Below are 27,932 nucleotides of genomic sequence, written 5' to 3'. Positions count from 1 at the left end.
GCACCACTCACACACCACTGCACTGCATCCCACTGCACCACTCACACCACACTGCACTGCACCTCACTGTACCACTCACACCCCACTGCACTACACCTCCCTGCACCACTCACACCCCACTGCACTGCACCTCCCTGCACCACTCACACCCCCACTGCACTGCACCTCCCTACACCACTCACACCCCACTGCACTGCACCTCCCTGCACCACTCACACCCCACTGCACCGCACCTCCCTGCACCACACACCCCGCTGCACCACACCTCACTGCACCACTCACACCTCACTGCACTGCATTGCACCACACCACACTGTACCACACTGTACTATGCTGCAGCTGGAGCTGTTCCATGACCCTCCCTTTGGAGTTCATTCTTCTGTTACAGAATCACATTTTTTAATCTCCTGGGGAATTTTTTCTGGCATGAGATCCTTTGTATTTTGTAGATCAACAATAATGGCTGTGATTAAATAATGATCATTTTGTAATGCCAGGTCTGTAGGGTATAATGGTATAAGAAAGAGCTACTGTCCTTAAGCAAACATGGAATGCTTAGCCAGGTGGATCACAAACCAGCCACAGAATGGGAGACACAATGGATTACTTTCTCTTTATACAACAAAACAAAACTGGCAATGAGTGACAATAACAAAGTCACATCTACTTGAGGATTGAGAACATTGTTCGAAATAATGAATTGTTCTGAATATGAAATAAAAATGACAAACTATTTAAAAAACAATCACATTGAGAAAGTGGCATATGACAATCTCGGGAATGTTGGCAAATCTCTGTTCATAGAAAATGTATGAATAATAACAAAGCAGAAATTAATAAAATTGGAAAGCAGTAAAGTGAATAACAGAGTTTAGTCTGTCAAATAACAAAATTAGAGGCAACCACTTGGATATCTTGTTTTAAAAAAAGAGAGGGAGAGCAAAATCCAGTAAGTAGAACTAAATTGAGTGAGAAGACATATAGACATGGAGGATGTTAAAACTTACATAGTTGTATGTATATCTGCATACATATTTGAAAGTGTCAATGAAATATATAACTTAATTAAAAAGACAGAAAGTAACAAAATTGACTCAAGAGAAAATAGATTAGATTATTAAAGAAGAAGCTGATAAAGTTTCTTCAAAGAATTTCTTCCTGAAAAACTAGGTTGAGACTGTTTTACTAGTGAGTTCTTTTGATGTTTTAACTACCAACTAATGTTACAGAAACTGCTCTAGAAAGAACAAAAGATGAAAAGATAAAAAACATTAAAAACTCTAGACAAATTTCATCTATGGACCTAAGTATATAAATTCTAAACAAGATATGAATGAATCAAATTTAACAACATATAAACATATTCCACCAAGGAAGATGTATCCCAGGAATGGAAGGATGATTTAATATAAGAAATTCTAATATTACAACACACCCAGTAAATGATTGTCAGGTAAAAGAAAAGCATCAATAGCTTAATAAAAATCAGAAGATATTTTACACATTGCCAGTAGTCTATAAAAACCAAGATGGGATAGATAATTCCTCACCAGGATAAATAATATCAATTTCAAATTAATAAAAATTAACATGCCCAATAGTGAAACACAACATGTTTCCCAATAAATTAGGAAAAACGAAGATGTCCCCTACAGTCAACACTGTTAACAACCTGGCCAATGCAAGAAGATACGAATGTCAGTAAAGACATAAGAGGCATAACTATTAGAAAGGAGAGGACAAAATTATCAGTCTCTGCAGATGTTATCAATAATCATTCATGTAAATTGTCTGGGTAAGCAAACAAATAAACAGAAACTATGAGAAAGCAAGAGAGTTCCAGATTACCCCACATAATCAGTAGCTTTCCCATATTTTTTCTTTGAGAGAGAGATGAGAGAGAGCAAGCACAAGTTGGGGGGGAGGGGCAGAAGGAGAGGAAATGAATCTTAAGCAGACTCTGCACTGAGCATGGAGCTCGATTTGGGGCTCGATCTCATGACCCTGAGATCATGACCTGAACCAAAATCAAGAGGCGATGCTCAACCGACTAAGCCACCCAGGCGCCCCAGCTGTCCCATATTTTAACAACCAGTTAGAAACCATAATGGAAAACCTCCAATAGCAGCAACATGATACAAAATATCCTAAGCAATTAATTAGAGATTTAGATTCTATTTCTTAGGAATGCAACAGCAACAAAAAAACCTCAGTGGTAGGAAAGAAAATCTAAATGTGGAGGGGGCGTGGCATGTTTCCTGATGGAAATAATCAATTAGGAAAAACTGTCGATTGGGTCCAAATGAATGAATCAGTTTAACACAATTCCAATCAAAACTTCAATGACATTGTTGTTTGTGTTGGAAAATGAGGAAAGATTCAGAGTTCCCACGGAGGAACAAACAAGGGAATGTTTCTGGCACAGGTCTGAAGATGAAGATGGGTAGGAACATGAAATATATACTCAAGTGACAATAATGAAAGCAACACAGTGGAGGCCCTCGCAAGAAACACGAGGGTGACAGAGAGGGGGTGGCCCAGAAGCAGAAACTCACGTGTCATGAAAGTAATGTGTGGTAAGGAAGCCTCAAAAATCAAGAAGGAAAAGGTTGTCTGAATTAATGAGTAGCTTAGGAAAAGTGGGGAGAGAGATAGGAACAAGATACTTTTAAATGCTTCACACCATATTCTATAATAACTCAAAAGATTTTAAGAATTAAATGCAAAACTGTTACCATAAAAGATCCACAAGTAAATACAGATGCATATTTGCTGTATTCTGGAGAGGGAAAAAAATTTATAAGCTAAAAACAAGTGGAAGAGATCTCAGAGGAAAAGAAAGACTTTTCTACATAAAATGTTTTTATAATCCACACATTGAAAATGAAAGGGAAATTAAATGTAAAAAAAGAAAAGCCATAAAAATATTTGCCACGAATATATCAAAGGGTTACTATCCCTAATAGCGAAATAGATTGTAAAAGTTACTAAGAGAATGGTTAACATCCCAGTAGCCATGTAAGGAAGATGCATGACTATACAGACCATTTACAGAAGAAATATTTGGAAACCAGCTCATTGTGGTTGGCCCAGCAAGGGCCTCCTAGAAGATATCCACAGTCTAAACCCGGGAGTAATTTACGTGGCAAAAACGATTTTGTAGTTAAGGATCTCCAGATGGGGAGACTGTCCTGGAATACCTGGGTGGGCCCTAAGTGCAATCACAGGTATTCTTAGACGAGGGAGACACAGGGAAATGTGAGCACAGAGAGGAGGGAGGAGGGCATGTGAACACAGAGACAGACATTAGGGTGTCGTGCTACAGGTCAAGGAGTGTCAGGAACCACCAGCGCTAGAAGAGGCAGGGAACAGATTCTCCTCTTGGGCCTCCGGGGGGAATGCAGCCCTTCTGACACCTTGATTTTGGCCCAGTGAAACTTGTTTTGAATTTCTGGCCTCCAGGAATATGAGAGAATACATCTTAGTCTCTGTTGTGGTCACTTCTTTTCTCTCTCTCTCTCTTTTTTAAGATTTATTTATTTATTTGAGAGAGAGAGAGAGAGTGCACACACATGTGAGCAGGCGGAGGGTCAAAGGGAGAGGGAGAAAGAGAATCTTAAGCAGGCTCCCCGTTGAGCACAGAGCCTGACTCAGGGCTCAATCTCACGACCCTGAGATCAGGACCTGAGCCGAAATCAAGTCTGATGATCAATCGACTGAGCTACCCAGGTGCCCCTCTGTTGTGGTAATTTCTTATAGCACCAATAGGAAACTAACACACTTATGAAACATCTAATCTCACTAATAAACAAACACAAAATAATATTACAATGTGATTATTTTTCCTATAAGATATCAGAGCTATTTAAATGCTTATGGATGACAAAGGTATAGTGATACTCTTGAGCACTGCTGGTGGGGAAGTCAGCCTTTCAGGAGAAAAATTTGATAGTATGCGTAAAAAGCCTTGCCTGACTTCCAGCTCTATTACAAAGCTGTATCACCAAGACATCACGGTATCGGCCCAAAAACAGACACATAGACCAATGGAACAGAATAGAGACTCCAGAAATGGACTCCCAACTCTATGGTCAACTAATCTTTGACAAAGCAGGAAAAAATATCCAATGGAAAAAAGACAGTCTCTTCAATAAAGGGTGCTGGGAAAATTGGACAGCCACATGCAGAAGAATGAAACTCGACCATTCTCTAACACCATACACAAAGATAAACTCAAGATGGATGAAAGACCTCAATGTGAGACAGGAATCCATCAAAATCCGAGAGGAGAACACAGGCAGCAACCTGTTTGACCTTGGACAAAGCAACTTTTTCCAAGACATGTCTCTAAAGGCAAGGGAAACAAAAGCGAAAATGAACTTTTGGGACTTCATCAAGATAAAAAGCTTCTGCACAGCAAAGGAAACAGTCAACAAAACAAAGAGGCAGCCCACGGAATGTGAGAAGATATTTGCAAATGACACTACAAAGGGCTGATATCAAAGATCTATAAAGAACTTCTCAAACTCAACACTCAAGAAACTAATAACCCAGTCAAAAAATGGGCCGAAGACATGAACAGACACTTCTCCAAAGAAGACAGACAAATGGCTAATAGACACATGAAAAAATGCTCAACATCACTAGCCATCAGGGAAATTCAAATCAAAACCACAATGAGATACCACCTTACATCAGTTAGAATGGCAAAAATTAACAAATCAGGAAACAACAAATGTTGGCCAGGATGTGGAGAAAGGGGAACCCTCTTACACTGTTGGTGGGAATGCAAGCTGGTGCAGCCACTCTGGAAAACAGTGTGGAAGTTCCTCAAGATGTTAAGAATAGAGCTACCCTATGACCCAGCAATTGCACTCCTAGGTATTTACCCCAAAGATACAGATGTAGTGAAAAGAAGGGCCATATGCACCCTAATGTTCATAGCAACAATGTCCACAATAGCCAAACTGTGGAAGGAGCCAAGATGACCTTCAACAGACGAATGGATAAAGAAGATGAAGTACATATATACAATGGAATATTACTCAGCCATCAGAAAGGATGAATACCCACCATTTGCATCAACATGGATGGAACTGGAAGGAATTATGTTAAGTGAAGTAAGTCAAACAGAAAAAGACAATTATCATATGGTTTCACTCATATGTGGAACATAAGCAATAGTACGGGGGACCATAGGGGAAGGGAGGGAAATCCAAAGGGGGAGCAATCAGAGAAGGAGATGAAACATGAGAGACTATGGACCCCAGGAAACAATCTGAGGATTTCAGAGGGAAGGTGGGTGGGGGGAGGGGGTGACAGGATCATGGGTATTGAGGAGGGCATGTGCTGTGATGAGCACTGGGTATTATACTTAACTAATGAATCATTGAACACTACATCAAAAACTAATTATGTACTATACAGTGGCTAATTTAACATAAAAAAAAGCCTTAAATAAATTCATATTCTTTGACCTACTGTTTCCATTTCTGGAATGAATAATTAGAGAATTGAGTAATGATTTATGGTGAGGATTGTTCATCTCAAGTTTTCAAATTGCAGCGTTTCACTAATAAACACTGGAAACAATCCAAACTACAAGAAAATAAAAGAAAAATGAAACAGACTATGGTAACTCATAAAGTACTGTACAATTATTAAAATTATCATGCCAAATAATTTCAATGCCTTATTCACAACATAATGTTGCAATATAATCAGCATATAAAAATGAACTAAATGTGTGTGTGTTGCAAGATTATATGATTAAAATAATGGCAAGAAAAATTAAAAATTGTTAGAATCTTTATCCAGAAATGGTAAAATATAGTTTAATGTTCTTATTTTCCACATTCTTCCATATTGGATACAACGGTATGGATGCATCATAATCATAAAAATCAAGTAAGTTAATAGGAAAGAGTTAAAAGATTCATGGGGGGGAGGGTTAAATAGGTGATGGGGATTCAGGAGTGCACTTGCCGTGGTGAGCACCGGAAGTGCTGAATCACCATATTGTACACCCGAAACTAATATTACACCGTATGTTAACTAACTGGAATTTAGAAACAAACTTCAAAGAAAAAGATTTATGAAAGAGGTATTTGTTTTGTTATTATTCACAGTGAAAATTCAAAAGGCCAAGGCATTCAGTAATGGACAACAGTCACAGTGCACCTTTGTGATGGAATACGATGCTGTTGCTGAACGTTTATTTACGCCACTTTACAAGTGTGCTTATAAAGAATCTTTAGTGAGATACAGAAATGATTTTGATATGGCGGTGATTTTTTAAAAGCAAAACACAAAGCTAGGTACAGTATTAATCTCTACTGCATAACAGATATATAGAAACATAGAAAGAAATAGAGCAAAATACTCGAAGTACCTGCCTCCCCTAACATGCCAGAATTTCAAATGGTTTTACTTCCTTCTTTATGTTTTTCAAATGTTCTGAGCTGAGCACAAGATATTTCTGCAAAAGAACAAAACGGATGTAAGTGGTATGTGAAGTGTGTGCCCCGAGAACAATGATGGACTGGGAGCACCCCCTGGTCTGTCCTGGCCTGCTAGCTCACCCAGAAAGGATGCCCCCACCCAGGCAGATGAACCACGCAGTGATGGCCCCACGTGGTCCCCCTGTCTTCCTGCATCTCTGCCTACAATTTTCATCCAAGTTCCTTTCTTCTTTCTCAAATGCAGGAGAAATAGCTAATTAATATGTTTTTAAAATATCCTTTGGAAGCATAAAATGACACATAAATGTTCAACTCCCACATGTTTTATGATGTGTCTTTGATTAAATTCGCGGCACAAGTGTTAATTCCTACATTCACTTCCCTGTCTTGCCTTCTGGCGGTCTGTTATTAAAGTCTTCCCACTACTTCCTCCAGCCCCTGCATTTCAAAGCAATTGCTTGCATGGAAACACAGTCCTGCTCTCTTTACCTTTTTTTTTTTTTCTCTCACAAGCTCAGTTGTCTCTGTCTTTGAAGATAAATGAGAAATACGATGAAAACAGAGAGAATGAGATTCTGACACTCAGGTGAAATAACTGTGGGTCTCACGTAGCCAGAGTATCATAAATGCCCTCAGAGATGCATAAAAGTTTCCATCGGACATTCCTCCCTGTGCCAGAAGCCCAATATCCATCTTCCTGGAGCATGGCTTTGAAAATAAGGCATTTACTGAGTTACATATCCTCTAGCCAGGTCCAAGACTGTGGAAAAATCCAACCTGATGGGAAAAGACAGCCTCTGGGGAGCAATGGGCCATCTTCTTAGCTGGCTCGGGGCCAGAGGCGGGCCTGGGCACTGTGCCTTTGGTCAGCACCAGGCTTGCGAGCCTGGTTGCTGTGGGGGGTACCCCTGCCTGGGAAGCCAGGTCCCTGGGTCCTCAAATCAGCTCTGCCTTCAAGTTGCTCTGTGACTTGGGCAGTTCATTTCAGTGACCTTGTCATCTCGTCCCCTGCAAAGCTGCTTCTCCTCCAGGGCTCCCTATCTCAGCATCTAGTACAGCCTTCTACCTGGCTGATGTGCCAGACACCAGGACTTACCCTGACTCTTCCTCCCCTGGACACCGCGCCCCACCACTCACCAAGCGAACCCGTGCCCACTGCCACGACTCTAATCCAAGCTCCCGTCTCCCCACTGGACCAGTGCGGTCTCTCTGGGTTTGGCTGTGGTCTAATATTCTCTCCACACAGCAGCCTGAGTTTTTTTTTTTTAAAGTAGACTCCACGCCCAGTGTGGAGCCCAAGGTGGGGCTTGAACTCATGACCCCGAGATCAAGACCAGAGCCGAGCTCAAGGGCTGGACACTTAACTGACTGAGCCACCAGGCGTCTTTTTCTCAAGCGCATATCGCATCCTCTTGTTGCCTTACTTGCACCTGTGGATGACTGCTCAGGGCTCTTGAATAAAGGTAAGCCCCCACAGGTGCTCTTGCTCGCCATCAAGGTGTGAAAAGTCGCCCACAGGCAGGGTCCAGCCCACAAATGGAAGGTGGTTGTTTTTTTAAGGTCAACTGGTTTCCAATGTTTAAAAATCAAGAAATACGACATAAATACCTGGATTCTAACTTCTCTTGGAAATCAGAAAATCTACCAGCTGTAGCCCAGTATCTGTCATGGAAACAGCAGTAGCTGTTCCCACTGGACAGGGCATGTCCCCCCAGGCTCCACAGGCCCACCGAACCCCCTCATCTTGCCCACCCTTCATTGTACTCGCAGTACGTGGACCTCCTGCCCCTCGGGATGTGGCCCCTGCATACCTTTCCAGTGCCCCCCCCACTCTCCCTCTCAGTGCCCCAGTCCCCCTGGGGCTTCTGCCTCTGCACAAATGACAGGGCTGTCACTTATACTGTCCCCTCTACCTGGAACACACTCCCGCCTCTGCCTCTCTCGCCCTCCATCAGCCTGGCGTGGGTAAATCCTACTAATCCTCAAGGCAGGAGTTTCAGTGTCACTTCTACAGGAAAACCAACCATTCCTGGCACCCTGCTCTAGGACAGGGCCCTACCTTTCCCCCACCATGCTGGTGATCTTTGGTTACTTGTCTTTCCTGTGAACTCCCCAGAGGGAAGTCCTGGTGTCTGATCTCCTCTGTGCATGGCCACCAGCAACCAGCCCAACATGTGGCACAGAGCAGCTTTCTAAATATTTGCTGAATGAGGGAATAAACTCGCAACCTCTGGATTTCGCATACATACACATCAGTAAGACAAGATCTACCGGAGGGAAAAGATGCAGAAGCAAACAGAAATGATAGCATGGGACAGGTTCCTGCGTAAGGTGTCTGTTCCGGGGACATGCTGAACAGTGTCATTATTTGCCAGAGATGTTCCCCAGGGAAAGTCATGTTGGAGTGGAGCCTGGGGACGTGGGACTTGCAAGCATGCCTGCTACCAAGGAGGACTCTGGCTCACGGAGGTGGTGACCTGCCCAGGGTCACACGGTTCCTGCAGACCATGAGCATCATAAACGTCAGAATATACCTAGTTTATGTACATGCCCAAAGCTGTAACTCCAGCGTCCAACTCAGTACTCAAGAATGTGCCGAATGAGTAAAGGAGTGAGTGAATGAAGAGACAAGACAGATGTTTAAGAAAGACCGAGGGAACTGTTACGGATGGAATGTTTGCATCCCCCGCCCCCCCGGCAAATTCACATGTTGAAACCTAACCCCAAGGTGATGATGTTAGGACATGGAGCCCCTGGGAGGTGATTAGGTCGTGAGGGTAGAGTCCCCACAAATAGGATGAATGCCTTTATCCGAAAAGACCTGGAAAAGAGGATTTCTCCCCATTTGAGGACACGCTGAGGAGGCGGCGGCCCACATGGCAGGAAGTGGGCTCTCTCCAGATCTGGCCCCCTGATCTCAGACTTCGCGCCTCCAGAACTGTGAGGGGTACAAACTGTCTTGTTTGGAAGCTGCCCAGCCTGAGCTAAGACAGGCTCCCAGCCGCAGGAAGGACCTGACGCTGATTTGAGGAGTGCGATGAGGAGTTGGAACTTATCTTGAAAGAGAAAAGCTTAGCCTCTATGGAGGCAGATATTTGTTTACTTTTTTAGTCAGGGAGGACAACAGTCCTATATTTGTTGACTTTAAAACACATTTTAGGGTGCCTGGGTGGCTCAGTTGGTTAAGCGACTGCCTTCGGCTCAGGTCATGGTCCTGGAGTCCCGGGATCGAGTGCCGCATCAGGCTCCCTGCTCGGCGGGGAGTCTGCCTCTCCCTCTGTCCCTCCCCCCTCTCATGCTGTTTCTCTCTCGCTCGCTCTCTAATAAATAAATAAATAAAATCTTAAAAAGAAAAAACCACATTTTTACATTTCAGGGACAGAGGCTGTCATTGTTACATTGTTTTTATTTTTGTCACACAATTATGTTGACTTTTACAATTTTTAAATATTTTAAAAACAAAAAGCAAAAGAGTCTCTTTAATGTGGGATCTCACTTTGGTAAGGAGACTATTTCCACCATGCTCACATGAATTATAGAAATCATCACGCATGTGACAATCACAGATGTAAAGTGTGAGTTGTTTTTGCTTTTGCAAAAGAGAAAAACAAAACTGTGGCCATAGTAACCCAAAAGGGTTGATAATGAAAGATGAGAAGCAGATGCTTCTGCAGTGACCTGGATCAGGTGAAGTGTAAAAAAGGCCTACGCAATACACTTCAAAATGGTTAAAATGCTAAATCTTATGCATATTTTAACACAATAAAAAGCATTAGGAAATACTGGAAAATATTTTTAAGTGATAAATGTCATCCAGCTCCCATTGTCTTGCCATGCTTGATTCCTCTGCTTATTATCCTTCCCTGAATGAGGCAGAAGCTGGCTCTAGGGTCACGAAGGCTCAGGCATAAAGGGGCCCTGTGCTCTCCCTACCTAAGCTCTTACAGTCTTACTGTGATTTATAAAAAGAAACATATCTTTGGTCTTCCTCATTTCTGGCACAGAGCTCCTAAAACCCTTGGAATTTCCTAAGTGATAAGAGTAATAAAGGTGTTGGGCACCTGGGTGGCTCAGATGGTTAAGCATCTGCCTTTGGCTCAGGTCATGATCCCGGGGTCCTGGGATCGAGCCCTACATTGGGCTCCTGGCTCAGCGGGGAGCCTGCTTCTCCCTCTGCCTCTCTCTCTCTCTGTCTCTTATGAATAAATAAATAAAATCTTTTTTTAAAAAAAAAGAGTAATAAAGGTGTCTTGATATTCACAAAGACCCCTTTAAGCCACACCTGAGTTTATGTTAGTGAGTGACTTTTGGACAGTGTCGAAGGATGGGGGTCGGATGCCATCAGAGCCAAGCTACCAAGTGACCTGAAATCTCCAGGGAGGGGAGAGAGCTGGATATTGAGTTCAGTCGCCAAAATGATCTCAACAACCCTGCCTTTGTAATGAAGCCTCCACAACCCTCCCCCCACCCAAAGGATGGGGTTGGGAGAGCTTCCATGTTGGTGAACATGGGAGATTCTGGGAGAGTGACATTGCGAAGAAGGCAGGGACCTCCCTGCCCTCCGCATGTCTTTCCCCGTGTGTCTCCTTCATCTGGCGGTTCTGAGTTTTATCCTTTTATGATAAACCAGTAATCTCGTAAGTAGATTGGGGCCCTGTGTCCTGTGAGCTGCTCTAACCAGTTAACCAAACCCAAGGAGGAGATCGTAGGAACCACTGATTTATAGCCAGTTGATCAGAAGCACAGGTGACAACCTGGACTTGCAATTGGCATCTGAAGTGGGGACAGGCTCGTGGGACTGAGCCCCGACCCCAGGGGTCTGACACTGTGTCCAGGTAGATGGTGTCAGAATTGAGCTGAATTGCAGGACACCTGGCTGGTGTGAACTGTTTGATGTGGGGAAAGAACCAGCACATCAGAATCAGTGTCAGAATCCTGCTTACACTCCGAGGGAGCCCAGCGTGTCCTGTTCCTAGCTGTGTAAGACATGCCCCATACATGGGTCTGGAAGCAGACAGACCGGAGGCCTGGTTTCAGCTCCATGTTTATAGGAGTCAGTTTTCGACCTCACGTCTTTCAGCTTCCACGTCCACAACTGCAGAGGTGAGCCACTCACAGGGAAGCTGTGAGGGTTTGGATGGCATAAAAAATCAGTACTGTGTGATGTGCGCATTGTCATGTCTGTTCCAACTGCCACCTCCCCCTGCAGGGGTGCAGCTCACAGGGTCTGCCAGATGTGCTCTGTCCAAGCACCAGACCATGCAGGGCAGTGGACATCCCACCATCACCAGTGGTTCATCTCCTCACTCCCTCCAATCTTCCAGGGTGCGTGGGAAGGCCAGGCTCTTCTTCCCTCATCCTGGTGGGACAGGGAGGCAGCAAGTCTGGGATTCCATCCCCTCCCCATCTCCCCAGGGCCACCACCTCAGTCCCTCTCTCTAGTCTCTGCCGGGTCCTCCCCTCCCTTCCGACCCTTCCCGCCCCAGTCCACATGTCCACACCATCCCTACCCCCAGAGCCACCTTCTAACTTGGACCTGGCCACATCACTCCCCTGCTCAAGTACCACTGGGCTCCCCAGTGCACCAGGACGAAATCTACTGGGACTCAATGAACAGGCACCTCACCTCTCACGTTCCCCACACAGGCTCTCCCCTCAGCCCTCAAGGTACTTGAATCCTGGCAGGGCCATTTCTCATCGCAGGCCTTTTCTTCTGTTACCCCTCTCTCTGCAACGTCTTCTCTCCAAACCCCACTTTTACCTGACTAACTCCTGCTCAGCTTCATGGCTTCATCTAGAGACCACCTCTTCTGGGTAGCCTTCCTTGATCCCACCCTCCCCACCCTGGGTGAGGCTTTCCTCCTTGCCAAGGCCACACAACAAGTAAACTGTTGAACTGGGATTCCAAGTCAGGCCCTCCCACTTCCCAAAACAGAAGACTGTGCAACCACATATTTATGTAAGAAAGAAAGAAAGAGTGAGGTAGAACAAAGCAAAACATCTTGGAAAGATGTCCCAGCTTTAGTAAATGAAAATAGCAAGCTGTAGAACAATGTGCATGGCATGGTTTCGTTTTAAAAACTACATATGTTTATATAGGTTTGTATAAGCAAAGAAGAAAACCTCAATAAATACAAATTGAGCTGCTGACAATAGCTATTGGGTGGGTGGATCTGAACATTCTGTAAGGTTTGCATTTGTTATGTATTGTTTATGTTCTAAAAAAAAATGAAAAAATGCAATCGAAGGAATTCAACAACTGTTCTCCAATAATAAATGAAAGGCCTGAATGCTTAGGAATCCCGAGACACAGGGACGAGACTTTGGAGGCAGGCTCACCTCCGACTACCCTTGGTCCTGGAAGGGACACAGGGAACTGAGAGGATGGCATGAAGTGAGAAGGGTCAAGGTGGGCAGGCGAGCCACACTTACCTTTCCCAGCAGCTCAGGCAGGCCCATCACTTGCCCGGCAAACACGCCAATGCAGATGAAGATGGCGGTCACCTGCCCCAGAGAGCCACGGATCTCCTTGGGCGAGATCTCGTTCAGGTACATGGGGAGTGCACTGAGGGCGATGCCTGTGAAAGAAGCATGGCAGCCGTGAGAGGGCTGTCTTCTCCAAGGGAGGAGTACCCTGGGCAGTGAGATGGCCCTCCTCCTCAAGGAAGACTGGTCAGAGCCCTTCCCTCTGCCGTGCCCTCTCAAGAACAGCAGGATAGCCACAACACCACTCCCAGCATCTGCACAGATGGCCGATGCTTTCACATGCCCTGTTTCATGTCATCCATAAGGTATGGCTGGGAGGTAGATTTCATAGAAAGGGAAACAGATGATGATGGTGGTGATGTGGTGGTGGTGATGGTGGTAATGCTGGTGGTAATGGTGGGGGTGATGGTGGTGATGATGGTGGGGATGGTGGTGATGATGGTGGTGATGGTGGTGGTGATGGTGGTGATGGTGGTGATGTGGTGGTGGGGATGGTGGTGATGATGGTGGTGATGGTGATGGTGGGGATGGTGGTGATGATGATGGTGATGGTGGTGATAATGATGGTGATGGTGATGGTGGTGATGGTGGTGATGTGGTGGTGGTGATGGTGGTAATGGTGGGGGTGATGGTAGTGGAGGAGGATGTGGTGGTGATGGTGGTAATGGAGGTGATAGTGGTGGTGACGGTGAGGGAGGTGAAGGTGTTGGTGGAGGAGGTGTCAGTGTGTGGTAATGGTGGTGTTAGCAGACAACTTATCTAGTGCTTACCAAGTAGCAGGGATCCTTCTTATCTCTTTATGTATATTATATATTTTTGTAATAACTCATTGAAGTAAATGTACTATTATTATCCTTATTCTAAACATGAGGAAGCTGAGGCACAGATGGAGTGACTTTCCCAAATCACCAAGTGACGTCCAGAGATGCCCAAAGGGATTATTTTGCCCAAGAGATCAGGTCTATGATTCTCGAACTCGAGCTCTTCCCACTAGCTTTACATCAGTGCCTCTTGATGTAAATCATGGCACTCAGGTCAGGCAGATGCTGTATTACCCATTTTACAGCATTTTATAGAGTGCTTGTCAGTTTCAAGAAAGTTTTCCACCTGCAGCTGGGCACGGCCATTCTCAAAGCCCTTCACAGGCCTACCAACATCTACAAATGCACTTGCCCCAGGCTGACTCATGGCACGCTGGGAGCGCAGACGGCCTCCCTATGAGGCTTTGGGTGGGGAGTTAGGGTCTCTCAGCCTCGGTTTCCCTCTCCACAGATGGGGATGAGAACTGAGCCTCACTTCATAGGACTGCTGGGGGCCTGAGACTGGACCGGCCCCATGCTTCCCTCGTCGTGCAGGGCCCTGCAAAGCAGTGCTGACGGCACTAGTTCTTACTGTCTAATTTTCCACCAGACTGTGAAGGCATCAAACATTTCTTTCCTGCCCTGGCCTCCTGATGCCTCTAGCATGGTTCCCGAAACACTTTGGGTACCAATCAATGTGCTTCCAGTGAAGCTGATATGCACCCCAGTTGTTAACCGTCAGGGAGGCTTCCTTCAAAAAAAATTAGTAGAAGGAATACGTGGCCCAGTTAATAAGCTGAGGATCTCATTCACTGCATCTCAGCCCAGAATAACTTTTCCTGGCTCACCAGAAAGGCAAAGATGCTTAAGGTACAAAGAAACGGGAATTAGCGGCAAAGTCACACCATAAGCCAGAGGATTCGCGTTTCTACCGTAAACACACACACTGAGAGCAGCTGGGCTCGTGGAAAAACTGGCTGACCACGGACCAGCGTGGCACCTTGCTGCTGAGGGGCCAGTGCAACCGAGGGACAGACGTACGAGGATTCAAGTCCCAGAGCCTGGCTTCCTCGCCAGGTGACCTTGATCAAGTCAATTAGCTTCTCCTAGTCTCAGCTTCCTCACCTATAAAAATGAGGGTAGTAATTGCTGTCTATTTCTGGTGCAGTGGGAAGGACGTTATTACATGTCAGGGTCTGGCCGCACGTGGAGCCACCTGACAGGCACTTAATAACAGTCAGCTTCCTTTCCCTGATGCTCCTCGGGCCCACTGGGGCTAATCGTCCCTCAAAAAACGAATGAGAAATGATAGGGCTGTGGGAAAGAGGTGGCATGGTCACGATGAAGGGTCTGTGGCCACAGATGGGACGGTAATAATACCTCCTTCATACGGGAGCCGGGCACACACGGAATGTGTGTGAAATGCTTAGCAGAGGGCCCGGCATACAGCAGGCTGTCAATAAATGGTGACTGTTCTTACCGGCCTGTTGCGAAATGACAGGGCAACATGAGATGCTGTGGCTAAACCGCCGGTGAATGAGGAGGGGGTCTACACGAAAGCCGCCACCCCCCAGTTTGCTGGGGACTGTCCTGGTTTTAGCACTGCAAGTCCTGTGCACCAGGAGCGCCCCGAGTCCCAGGCAAACCAGGGGGTAGGTCATCCAAGGCCCGTGCTGCTGCACCAGGCGTCCCACACCACTGAGTGGCTTCTCTCGACCTATGACCCCCATCCCCTGCCACCCTTCCTCCCCAGGGGCCCCAGCCTTGGGGTTTACTGGACGCTCCGGGTGCATACTGACTGTGGGATATTGGCCTTTGTTGCTATTTTTATCTGGAACCTGGATTGTCAGAGCCCCCTAAACTGGCCCCCGACAGGCTTCCTGTCTCACCACCCCCTCGGACGTGACCTCATTTGGAAGTTGTCTGCAGAGGTAATCAAGTTAGGGTGAGCTCATCCTGGATGAGCGTGGGCCCTAAGTCCAGTGACTGGGGTCCTCCTAAGAGGCCATGTGCAGACACAGAGAAGGAGGCCATGTGAAGTTGGGGTCAGAGACTGGAGTGGTGTTGCCACAAGCCAGGGAAGGCCAAGGGTGGCTGGCGGCTGGCAGCTGCCAGATGCCAGGAGGGCAGAGCACGGAGCAGATTCTCCCTCCGGTTTTGGACTTCTGGCCTCAGAACTCTGACAGCATCACTTCTGTTGTTCGAGGCGCCCCAGTTTGTGGCCCCAGGAGAGCAGCGCACCTCCTCACTGAGGCCTTCCCTGACCACCTGCTGCAGTCGGCCCCTTCCCAGCGCTCTCTGTCTCTGCATCCGGTCCTAGCTCCTCCCAGCACTTAGCGCTTCCTGAAAGTACCTAGTCTGGTTTACTTACTTTACCACGGTTTCCCCACCAGAAGCCACAGCGAAGCTTCATGAAAACTCAGTGCCAGCCCCAGGACAGGTGCTTGATCGACATGTACTGAATGGGTCCCCATGCCATTGTCACTCTACTGTTATTTATTTAATCGAGGCTGCAGAAAGGCCGAGCGGTGGGGCACCAGTGGCTGGGACTTGCACACCCCTGCCAGGCTGGTCCTCGGATGCAACTGTGGTCCACGGGAGCAGGCCCCGGTGGGCAGCGACTCCGAGCAGCGAGCAGAGGGCAGCATGCCCCCGGTTCTTAGCTAAAACATCAACAGTTCCAATGTACTGAGCCTGCTACAGCTTCCGAGGCCTTCCCCTTCCTCGGGGCACGGGGCCTGATGGTGCGCGAGGGGCGGGCAGGGGCACACTCCCTCACACGGGGTGAGCTTAGGTTCCCGATTCCTCCCAGAGTCCAATTGGAGCAGCAGCTCTAAGCTCTTGAAAAGCAGAAGGGACCTCGGAAAATATTCTCCAGGGGAATCAGAGAGGCTGAAGGAGACCCTTTACGGACAACTGGAAATGTGCATTTTCCCACCGGAGTGCGGAAAAACTTGAGCCCAGTCCAAAGCATTTTACTGAATATGACAGTCTTAACTTTTGAAAACGAAAATATGACACATATCTTTAAATTGCACAGTGCAGTCTGGGGAATCATCACAAAATGCACACATCTGTGCAACCTCACCCAGGTCAAGAATCGACCTATACTCCAGTACCCCAGAAGCCCCCCACTCTGCGCTTCCTCAGAATCATCATCCTCCCCTTCTCCCCAAAGATCACCACCAGCCTGACTGCTTTCACCAAAGCTCCGTGTGTGGAATCATAAGGGGTGTGTTGCTTTTGTCTCTCATCTCGTTGTGCTTTTCATGGATGTGAAATGCATTCATGTTGTAGCACGTAACTGTAATTTGTTTGTTTTTATTGCTGTGTGGTATTCCAACATGTGATATATCACACTTGATCTGCCTTCCTATTGATGGACACTCCGGTGCTTTCCGGTTTAGGATTAACACTAATAGTGCCCCATAAACATTCTTACACAAGTCTTCCAGGGCACACTCATGCAAGTTTATATATACATTGCAACCATAAGATACATTTGTTCAGTTTTAATAAAGCCAATTTTCCTAAATTATCACACCAATTTACACCTTTATGAGAGATGTATGAAATACATTTCTTTATCCATTCATCTATCGAGGGGCACTCGGGCTGCTTCTGTAATTTGGCTCTTGTAAATAATGCTGCTATAAACGTAGCGGCACATGTATCCCTTTGAACTAGTGTTTTTGTATTTTGGAGGTAAACACCCGGGATTGTCATTACTGGATCATAGGGGAGTTCTATTTTTAATGTTTTGAGGAATACTAATATGATTTTATGTATCTTTTGGCCATTTTTCTGAAGACACCCGTTCCATCTCTTAGCCATTTTTGTAAGAGGTTTTCTGTCTTTTTATTATTGGTTTGTAGGAGTTCTTAATGTGTTCTGTATATGAGCCCTTTGTCAATTTCATTCACTGCTAATATTCTGCTCTCTGGTTCGTCCTTTCATTAACTGATTTTTTTTTGTATGAGGTCTTTAATTTTAACGTCCTCCAATTTTTCAATTCTTTTACTTTAAACTAGTGCTTTTCTCTCCTGTTTAAGAAATCTTCCCCTATCCTAAAATGGTGGAAAGATTATATTGCATGTTATCTTTTGGAATATTTACTGTTTTACCTCTTATCTTTAGAGCTACAATCCACGTGGGATTGATTGTGTATATGAGGTAAAGCAGTGTTCAAGTTTCATTTTTAATGGAATGAAAATGTCAGAGTGTCGATATAGATGTAGCATTTGCCACCTTGGAGAGTGCAGTCTGTACTTTATCCCTAAGACAATTCCCCAAGGAGGAGCGGCAGCAGAAAAATACACATACCAACTCTTGAACCGTAAGCCTCTGCTTTACATGAACAGCTAAGCTGTAGCAATTGTAACTTAAGCTATCACTGTAGAAATTTCATGGCCATACACATAAGCAAAAAGGTTCTCTTATGGTTGCCAAGATGAGTACTTTCCTTCCTTGTTACCCCAAGAATCCATGTTTCCGGAAAGATGCAACACATAAAAGCATTCTGTTTTAAGCAAATTTCACATACAATTTTCCAAGCACAAAAACACAGATGTGCATGCACATCTGCACTGTTCTTGGAGTCTGCAGCCCCCATCAGGCTACCACCGGAGCCCATTCCCATAGAGCACAATCACAGCCGAGGACCAGCCTGCCAGGATCTGCAGTTCCCAACCCCAGGGGGTTCCAACTGATCTGACCATCATTTGTTGAAAAAACATCCCTTCCCTTCAGATCTCCAGCCACCCCTTCGCCATAGGTAAGCGTCCATATATGTATGGGTCAACTTCAGAAGTCTCATTTCTCTTCCACTGATTTATTTTTCTGTCTTTGCCTCAATCTGTACTGTCTGAACCCCTGTAACTCTCTAAGTGTTGATATCCAGTAGATTAAGTGCTCCCATTTTTCTTCTGGAAGATTATCTCATGAATTCTCAGCACTCTGCATTTCTCTATACATTTTAGAAGCAGGCTGCAATTTCCATTTTACAAAACCTGCTTGGATTTGCTTGGGTTTGTACTGCATCTACAGATCAATACAGAGGGAACACCTTTATAATGTGGAGTCTTCCAATTTATGAACACGGAATACCCCCCATTTATGTGTCTAATTTTTCTCTACAATATTTTATAGATTTTTTGTAGATAATAAGGAGATGAGACATTGCACATTTCCCATTAGACTTATTCTTAGGTATTTAATGGTTTTTATAACATTTTAAATGGTATAGCCTATAAATTTCATTTTCTACAAATACAATTGCTTCTAGTGTATTGACCTTATATAGAAAGATAACTTTGCATTTAGTATTACAAGTATACAAGTACGATGACCTTTTATCCAGAGACCCTGGCAGCCAACTCCACTCACACATTCTGAAGTTTATTTATAGATTCTTTTAGATGGTTTATACATTCATGACATCTGTGACAGATGGCAGTTTTAGTTCATCTTTTCCAATCTTTATATCTTACATTAAAATTTTTTTTGTTTGCCTCACTGCGTTAGCTAGGACTGCTAGTACTATGTTGACTCACGATGGTGATAGCATGTATCTTGTCTTGTTCCTGAGCTCAGAGAAAAACCTATTAACATACTGAATATGACGACTGCTGTACGTTTTGGTAGGTAGCCTTTATTAGTGTAAGAAAATTTCCTTCTATTCCAAGTTGGCTAGACATGTTTTTACAGTTTTCTTACCATAAATGGATACTGAAGATTATCAAATGACTTTTCTGCATATATCAAAATAATCATATGATTTTGTCCAAAATGTATTCTGTAAATAAGGGGAATTACCTTGACTGATTCTCATATGTTAATCCAATATTCCATCGCTGGAATAACTCAGCTAGGTCTTGACATATTATCTTTTTATGTTTTATTGTCGAAATACTGTTATGTTTATTTTTGAAATTGTTTGCTAATTCTTTATTTGGGATTTTTTTATATCTATGTTCCTTAATGACATTGGCATGCAATTTTTTTCCTGTAAAGTTCTTATTGGGATATGATATCAAAGATACGCCCATCTCATAAAATGAGTTGGGAAGTATTCCCCCTGGAAATGTTACACGGAGTTGGCATTGTTCTCCCTTAAAGAAAACTTGAATCTCTTTTGTTGGAAAGGTTTTAATTATATGTTCAACTTATTTAATAGAATAGGACTATTCAGATACTCTATTTTTTCTTACATCACTATTGGTTAAGTTTTTTCTTTCTAGGCATTTGTACATTTTATTTAAGTTTCCAAATATATCACATCATGATATATTCTTATCTCTCTAATGCTTCAGGGTCTATCCATTAATTCCTAATATTAGTTATTAATTCCTTCTCTCTTTGTGAACAGTCTCACAAGAGGTTTATCAATGTCATTAATCTCTTACAGAACTTACTTTGGCCTTGCTGATGCTCTCCAATGAAAATCCCCTTCCAACTTCTTGAGATGGAATCTTAGCTTATTGACTTTTGGCCTTTCCTGTTTTAGATATTTGCATTTGAGGTTATAAATTTTACCCGAAATATGGCTTTACCTGTATTCCACAAATTTTGGTATATCTTAATGTAGTATTTTCATTATCATCTAATCCAAACTATTTAAAAATTTCCTTTGTGATTTCTTTATGTCCCTCCAGTTACTCGGAAATACATATTCATTACTTAGCATGTACGCCACTTAACATCTTAATTTCCAAACATACGAGGATTTTCTACTTATATTTTTGTAATTACCTTCTAATTTAATTCTGTTGTGGTCATGGAACACAGTCTAATTTTAATCCTTTGAAATGTGTTGAGACTTGCTTTATGGCTCATCATATGGTCATTTTTTATAAACAGCCCATGAATGCTGAAAAGGAATGTGTGTTTTAGAGTCCCAAGGTTTAATGTTCCATATACGTTAATTAGCTCATATTTGTTCACTATGTCGCTCAAATCTTCTACTATTGATGTTTTTGTCCACTTGTTCTATCAGTTACTGAGACTGTATTTCTCATTTTAGTTTGGCTAATTTTTAGTGTATACTCATTTTCAGTTTATACATTTTGATGCTTTATGTGAAGTGCACAGCAACTTTAAAATTGTTATATTCCTGATGAACCGAAAGCTTCAGCATCATGGGATCTCTCTCATGTTTAGTCATCCTTCTTGTTTTAAGATCTACTTTGTCTGTTATCAGTGTTGCTGTACTGGATTTATAAGCATGGATTTTTCCTATTATTTTATTTTCAATCTTCCTATATCTTTATATCTAAGCTACAAACAGCTTATGCATAGGTATTTGTTTTATCCAATGTAACCATTCTTACCTTGTAATTGGAGTATTGAGTCTATATTTATTGATATACTTGTGTTTAAATACATCATCCTACCATTTGCTGTTCTATGTGGCACTCTTCTATATTGTTATTTTTTTTAATTCTTTATTTGAACTCAATTTAGTTGGAATATGTTCTATTTTCTCTCCTTTCTTGCCTTCTTCTGGATTACAAATTTTTAAGTCATTTGATTGTTCTATGTTATTTCCTCTTCTTTTAATAATTGCTCTAGAGATCATTTCATGAATCTGTGTCTTAGTGAAAGCTAATATAAATTAGTACTTTTAGTATTTCCCGGACAATGCAAAGAATTAATACACACCAACTTCACTTACTACCTTCCTGATTTATATGCTATTTTAATTATGTATTTTAATTTTTTCTCTCTGTCCTTTTTCCTCTTCACACAGATACACACACACACACACACACAGACTCAGACACACACACAGACACACATTCAGAGACACACAGGCACACCCCCCCTAAACAGTACCTGAACATTGTCAGGTAGCTCTGCTGTTATCTGTATGGAACTTGTGAGGAAACGGAAGCCCCGAGGGGTAAAGAAGCCTGTCTGAGGTCACCCAGCTGGTAAGCAGCAGGGCTGGGGCCAGAATCCATCCTTCTGAACACCTCACATGCTCTTTGTCGAGTTAAAATTTGACTCAAATCATAATAATAAATGAATAATATTATTAGTGTTTTTACTAGTTCCCTACAGTTGTTGTAACAAATTGCCACAAACCTAGGGATGTAAACACCACAAATGTGTTTTCACACTGTTCTGGGGGTCCCAAGTCTAAAAGGGGACTTGGGCTACAATCAAGGTGACGGCAGGGCTGTGATCCTTCTGGAGGCTCTAGGGGACAGTCGGCTTCCTGGCCTTTCCCAGCTTCCGGAGGCGCCCGCACCCCTTGGCTCGTGGCCCCTCCAGGCGGCTGCATCACTACAGTGTCTGCTCTCACTCCCCCATCTCCTTTCTCTGGCTCTGAATCCTCCTTCCCCTTTCACTTATCAGGACCCCTGTGATCTTACGGGACCCCCCTGGATTACCCAGGGTAAGCACCCCATCTCACAGTCCTTAACATAATCATATCTATGAAGTCCCCTTGCTGTATCCGCTCACATGTGCTGGTTCCAGGGATGAGGATGTGGACATCTTTGGGGCAGTAGGCAGAATAATGATAAATAACAAATAATTTGCTTATAAGAGCAGCCCACAGTCTTGCTGGGACATAACTGGTAGGTCCTTGGGGCATGGTACACATGAGCTGACCGCACAGGGGGGCCAGTGTTTCTGCCCTATACTCTTAATTCACAATCTCCTATTCTGTGATTTTTTTTTTTAAGATTTTATTTGTTTGAGAGAGAGAGCCCAAGAAGAGGAAGAGAGAGGGAGAAGCAGGCTCCCTGCTGAGCAAGGAGTCCAATGTGGGACTCGATCCCAGGACCCTGGGATCATGACCCGGGCCGAAGGCAGCTGTTTAACCGCCTGAGCCACCCAGGCATCCCTGTGATGTTGTTTAATGAGTAAACAATACAGCTATGCGTGGCATGTGCATTCCAGAAGCTTCAAGAGAATCCTCAAGATAGTCGCTCTACAGTGAGTACAAAAAGGAGCCAAAGCAGATTTTTAGAGCTGGTCACAACCTCAGCTCCCAGAGTCCGATCCTCCTTACTTTCTAGGTGACGTTACTGGCCCAGAGATGTAAAATATTGGGCCCATGGTTACCTGGCAAGTCACTGGAGTAGAACCAGAACTTAAAGTCTGGTTCTACTCCAGCTGTCCCATACGCCCTCGTACGGCAGGCTGAGAGACCATGTGGAGGTGAGATGAGCTGGCCCTGCTGGGATCCCCTGAGACCAACCCAAGACTGCCAAGTCTTGACCCTGATTTCATGTTCTTTCCACGTCATACGCTTCTCTAAAAGCTGCCCCAATATGTCCACCAGAGACCACCTACTGTGGTAGCCGAGCTTGTCTATCATGCTGCGGACATGGACTTGCACCTCTGGAAGTGCGGGCTGTATGGGACAGCTTGGCAGGAACCTGTCCAGTGCAATCTTCCACACACACAAAACACCTCTGTACCCTTCTACTTTGACTTTACCATCTGCATGGATTTTGCCTCTAACACCAAGCTGCATCAAGACTGTTTCAGTATAAAAATGTTTCTTCTTTCGCCAAGCTTTTTAGAGAAAGGACACTTGGGGAAGGTGTCCTGGATTTCTACTATGGTTCCAAATACTGCCCACAAACCTGGCTGGAGCAGCACAGCCTTCTGAAAATCCTCCAGGCTTATCACTTGGCTTTAAATTATTTATTATAAGCAGGACAGCCAATTCATCTCCTAGCCAGCAATTTTCCCTTCTTTCTGACCAAATGCCTTCCTTTAAATACCTGCAAATCTCCATCTTTGCTTTGAGAGGGTTTGATGAGAATAAATGACATGAAACCTCCACCTCCAACAGGCTGCACTCCAGAAGTCAGAGGAGTCTGTTTTTTTTCTCCCCTCCTTGTTCTTACTTTTTTTTCTGTTTCTTTTTGTAAAACTCATCTGAAAAGAGGTCTAACAGACATCTGACTTGAATATGGCCTCTCTCTTCAAGTCCAGCCTATTTTTCATTAAGGAAACTCAGAGAGAAACTAGTTATGTGCAGTGTCACTTCCCCCAGAAGACCCGGAGAGGCAAAACGACTGGATAGAGGCTAATGGATAAAATGTAAATCTGCCAGAAAGGGAGACCCTCTGCGGCCTGTTGGGAAAGGCCATTCATTCCACATCTCACCAAGCCTTTGTCCTGAGCAGGCAGGGCCCTTGAACCCAGGCATCGCGGGCCACACCCAGGATCTGTACCTTATTAGCTGTGAATAAAAAGAATAGCACCAAGAATGGCAATGATCCCATCACCATTCCCGGAGATGGGCAAAGGCACGATAGGCCTGGAATGTACTGAGCGCTTCACGCCCATCAGTTAATTTTTGCATACCACCACAGGGGGCTTTTTGATTAAGCCCCTTTGCTGGGTCCAGGAAAGAGGCTGAGACAGTGAGGCAGAATGCTGCTGTGGGGCCCCACTGGCTCACAGCACCCCGAGTCTGCATCCCTGGGGGTTCAGGTCCCTCCGACATTGATGGTGCCCCTGGTCATGGGACTTGTCTTAGCCAACGGGACACTGACAAATGTGCCACGAGCAGTGACTTGGGGTCCTGCCCCCGGTACCACTCTTTGGCACTCTGAGGATCCGTGGGAAGACTGGACCGCCCTACGTACGGCAGGCTGAGAGACCATGTGGAGGTGAGATGAGCTGGCCCTGCTGGGATCCCCTGAGACCAACCCAGCTGCCAACAACCAAACAGGTGAGTGAGACCATCTGAAGTCACCCCACTGCTGACTGGTCTGCAGCCACCACGGTGTGGGAGAGAGCCCAGCACAGAGCCGCCGAGCTGGCCCACATCAGAACGGCCCCACCAGCCCAGGGAACTCCCAGCTCAGCAAAACGGTTATTGCTTGGAGCCATTACCCTCCCGTTGTTGTTGTTGTTGTTGTTTTAAATGTAGCAAAATCTAACTGATACAAAGTAATGAAATTAAGCTAGGTGAGTGGGAAAACCCAGTCAGTGTGAATGCGCAGCCCTCAGCCTTAACCACTTTACTGTTGCACGTCTCTGAGCCTCAGTGTCCTTGATGTAAAATGACAAAATAACAGTCCTTCAGCATTAGCAGGAGACCAGAGCAGAAGAAACCATGAACAGGACTGGTTAATTGTAAAACACCACATAAACTCCAATTAACATTTTCTATAGCCAACTCCTTTCTACTTGAATACCAAGACAGAGCAGTAATTTCACCCCGAGTCTGGTTATTACTAATCCTGAATATTTCCTGCCAGCAGAGCAGGGAAGGGACAGGAAGTCTTCTGCCCTGATCTTCCTCAGGCCCTCACTCTCCTGCTTACCTCTCCCTGATGTATACTTGTTGTTCAGCTCACTCCCAAAGCCTGGAGCCCGCAGCATGCAAGAATTAGCAAGGAAGGGAATTAGCCTTTAACAAGCTCACAGGTTACAACAGCATTTGGCAGACTTTATATATATATGTGTGTGTGTGTGCATATAGGCACACACATATGTATACACACACACACATATGGCATCATGTCAGCATTATGACAGCCCTTCAAAGTAGGTATTGTTATTTCCATTTTACAAATGGGGAAACTGAGTCTCAGAGCCATTAAGCAACTTGCCAGAAGTCAGTAATTGGCAAGCAGCAGAGCTCCAACACAAAGGCAGACATTTCTAATCCAAAAGCTTGTAATCTTTCCACAAATGCCTACAAGTTAATACCTTACACACTTGCAATATTTAGAAAAAAAGCAGGGTTGGTTGGTTGGTAGGCTGGTTTTAACAATATATTTTGAGGCTCCTGCTCTCTCACACCCCACAGCCAGCAGCCAGGGGCACCTTGCTGCATCCTGGCCGCCATCTTGCCCCCCATGGCTCTCTCCCCTGGACAACTGGCTCCCTGATTCCACTCCTGCCCTCCTTTAAACTCTTTTCTATGCAGAAGCAGGAGGAATCTTACTGAAACACAAAACCAGCTCATGTCACATTTCTCTCAACCCTCCTCTGGCTTCCCATTGCCCTTGGAACAAATCCTACAAGGTGCTACATGATGTGACCAGCCCCTCTTCAACCTCATCTGCAACCACTGTCCCCCAGCTCATCGAGCTCCAGCCATGCTGGCCCCTCACTCTCCCTTTAATGTACCAAGCACGACTTCATCTCAGGGCCAGTACACTCTTCTCTTGGTCAAGAACCCAATTCCCCTGATACTCACTTGGTTCTCACTCTTGGTTCATTCCGGTCTCTGCTCATATGTTTCCTCCACTGAGTGGTCCTCCCTGGCTGGCCTATCTAAAATAGCCCCCACTGTCCTCCTGTCCTGCTTCATTTTTTCCTAGGGCTTGCTACTATCTACCTTATGTATCCAGTTATGTATCCATCTACCCACTAGAATGTAAGGTGCAGGGGTGGGGACTGGGGGATTTCATTCACCACCGTGTCCCCAGCATGGAGAAGAACACCAGGCACAGCAGGTGCTCCAAAACGAATGCTCAGGGAATACATGAAAGAATGAATAAGTCAGAGGCCCGGACAGGAAACACAACCCTCATCAAAAACTCCCTGGAAACCACAGACAACCTTGGAATATGAATTTTATAGTGACGATGACAAAGCAAAAGGCACCACCTACTGAAGACCATCCAGGTCTCTGGAGTTGACTTGGATCTCTCCCAGTTAGTATTTCTCAATTAGCATGCTAGGGCCTCATGAGTGGTTCATCTCATGGGACTGACCCCCTTTATGCAGACTTTTTGCATCCTTGGTCCCTGGCAACTCAATACTAGTAGGAGACCTGTCATGTGACAGCTCCAAACACCACTCTTAAACACCACCAAAAACCACTTTGAAACACCCCCAAGGATCATGACCAGCCCGCCTTGGTGAAGGCTCACCTCCATCCACGCCCATGATGAAGCGTCCCACAATGAGCATTTCGAAGGCTCCTGCCTGCAGGGAACAGGCCATCAGCAATGCAGCCGAAATCGCAAACCCATTGTTGACCAGCAGAGTGTACTTCCTGGAAAAAAAGGGTGGTTTGATGAGAAGGTCCATCATGAGGACGTCAACCTACCCATCCCAGGAGCAGGGGTCAGGCCCTTCAAAATGGTCAGCAGAGCAAGACTCAGGCACAGTAGAAAAGCATTGGTTTAAGGGTCAGGAACAGGGGCCAGAGCCCCAGGAGCCCCCACTGCCACCTTTGGCTGTGTGACCCTGACCAAGGCATTTCCTTCCTCTGGGTTCACCACCAGGGCTGATTAGGCACTGTTGCGATCTATGAACTCCCCGACGCACTACTCTATGTCACCAATTCTAAGACCTTCACTTAACATTTCTGAAGTCAATGTGTGTCTACAATCCATGAGTCAGAACTCAAGCAGGGAAATGGAAACCACTCTAGTGCTTTTAACAGAGAGAATTTAACATAGTGAGTTGGTTAGGCAGGCACTGGGGAACTGAGATGTCAAAGGGGGATCTCTGAAGAGGGGTGCTGCCCATATGGAGCTGACACTTTGGAGGGCTTGGAAGAGGGGCCCTCAACACCTGGCTTACCTCCAAGGGTGGGCAGTGGCCCACTGGGGCTGCTACTCTGAGGGGCACCATGTTCTGGGGAGTAGACATAAGCTGGGAACTAGACTCAACTGCCAAGTTCACTGCTGGGACTGGTAGGAAATTCAACCAAACCAAAAGGACCGAGCTCCTTGTCCCTCCTCCTCTAATGCCCCTCTTGTCAAAGGGCAGACGAGGCATGCAGGTCCCAGCCCCTGCACCACAGAGCAGAGCATTGAGGGTAAGTTTGGAGCTGAGAGACAATAGCTTAATAACCAGCACAGTATCCTATAGCTTTAATTGGCAGGTTTTCTCTTTCTCTTTCTCCCTCCCTCCATCCCTCCCTTCCTTCTCTGCAGTTCATGTAACAGTGTTATATGTGATGACATCTTCAATTTGATGAACTACAGCACTAACTGTGAGGCTGAACTAATCCCCTTGAACACGGTCAGCCAAACCTCTATGGCAATATTACTATTGCTTCTGTACCAGGACACCAATCACTATTCCGTGAACATATCCCTAAGACCTCATGCTTGAGAGGCATAACTTGTTTGGGGGCCTGGAGACCTGGGTCCCTGCACCAGTTGTAGCTTTTATGAGCTAGGTGACTTTGTACTTGATTGCTCTGTGTTTTCCTTTCCTCACTTACAAAATGGTCATAATAGCTCAC

The 27,932-nt window shown here is 44.9% G+C and overlaps 1 protein-coding gene across 10 annotated transcripts in view; it reads right to left on the bottom strand.

Moving 5' to 3' along the window:
- Window positions 1–27,932, bottom strand: part of SLC2A9 (solute carrier family 2 member 9) — a 196,763-nt gene that overhangs the window by 87,197 nt on the left and 81,634 nt on the right. For 9 of the 10 annotated variants that reach the window (XM_081812617.1, XM_081812615.1, XM_081812614.1 and 6 more), the window contains 2 exons: window positions 26,605–26,729; window positions 12,894–13,039 (listed from right to left, as the gene is read on the bottom strand). In XM_081812617.1, the coding sequence (XP_081668743.1) occupies window positions 12,894–13,039; window positions 26,605–26,729 (271 nt within the window). The remainder of the gene's footprint in view (window positions 1–12,893; window positions 13,040–26,604; window positions 26,730–27,932) is intronic. The other variant, XM_081812618.1, reaches the window with a different exon arrangement.

The sequence above is a fragment of the Leptonychotes weddellii genome, chromosome 2, assembly GCF_054177405.1.
Source record: "Leptonychotes weddellii isolate Sample4059 chromosome 2, ASM5417740v2, whole genome shotgun sequence".
NCBI lineage: Eukaryota > Metazoa > Chordata > Mammalia > Carnivora > Phocidae > Leptonychotes > Leptonychotes weddellii.
The sequence above is the reverse complement of the archived record's forward strand: the minus strand, read 5'-3'. Positions and strand labels throughout refer to the sequence as shown.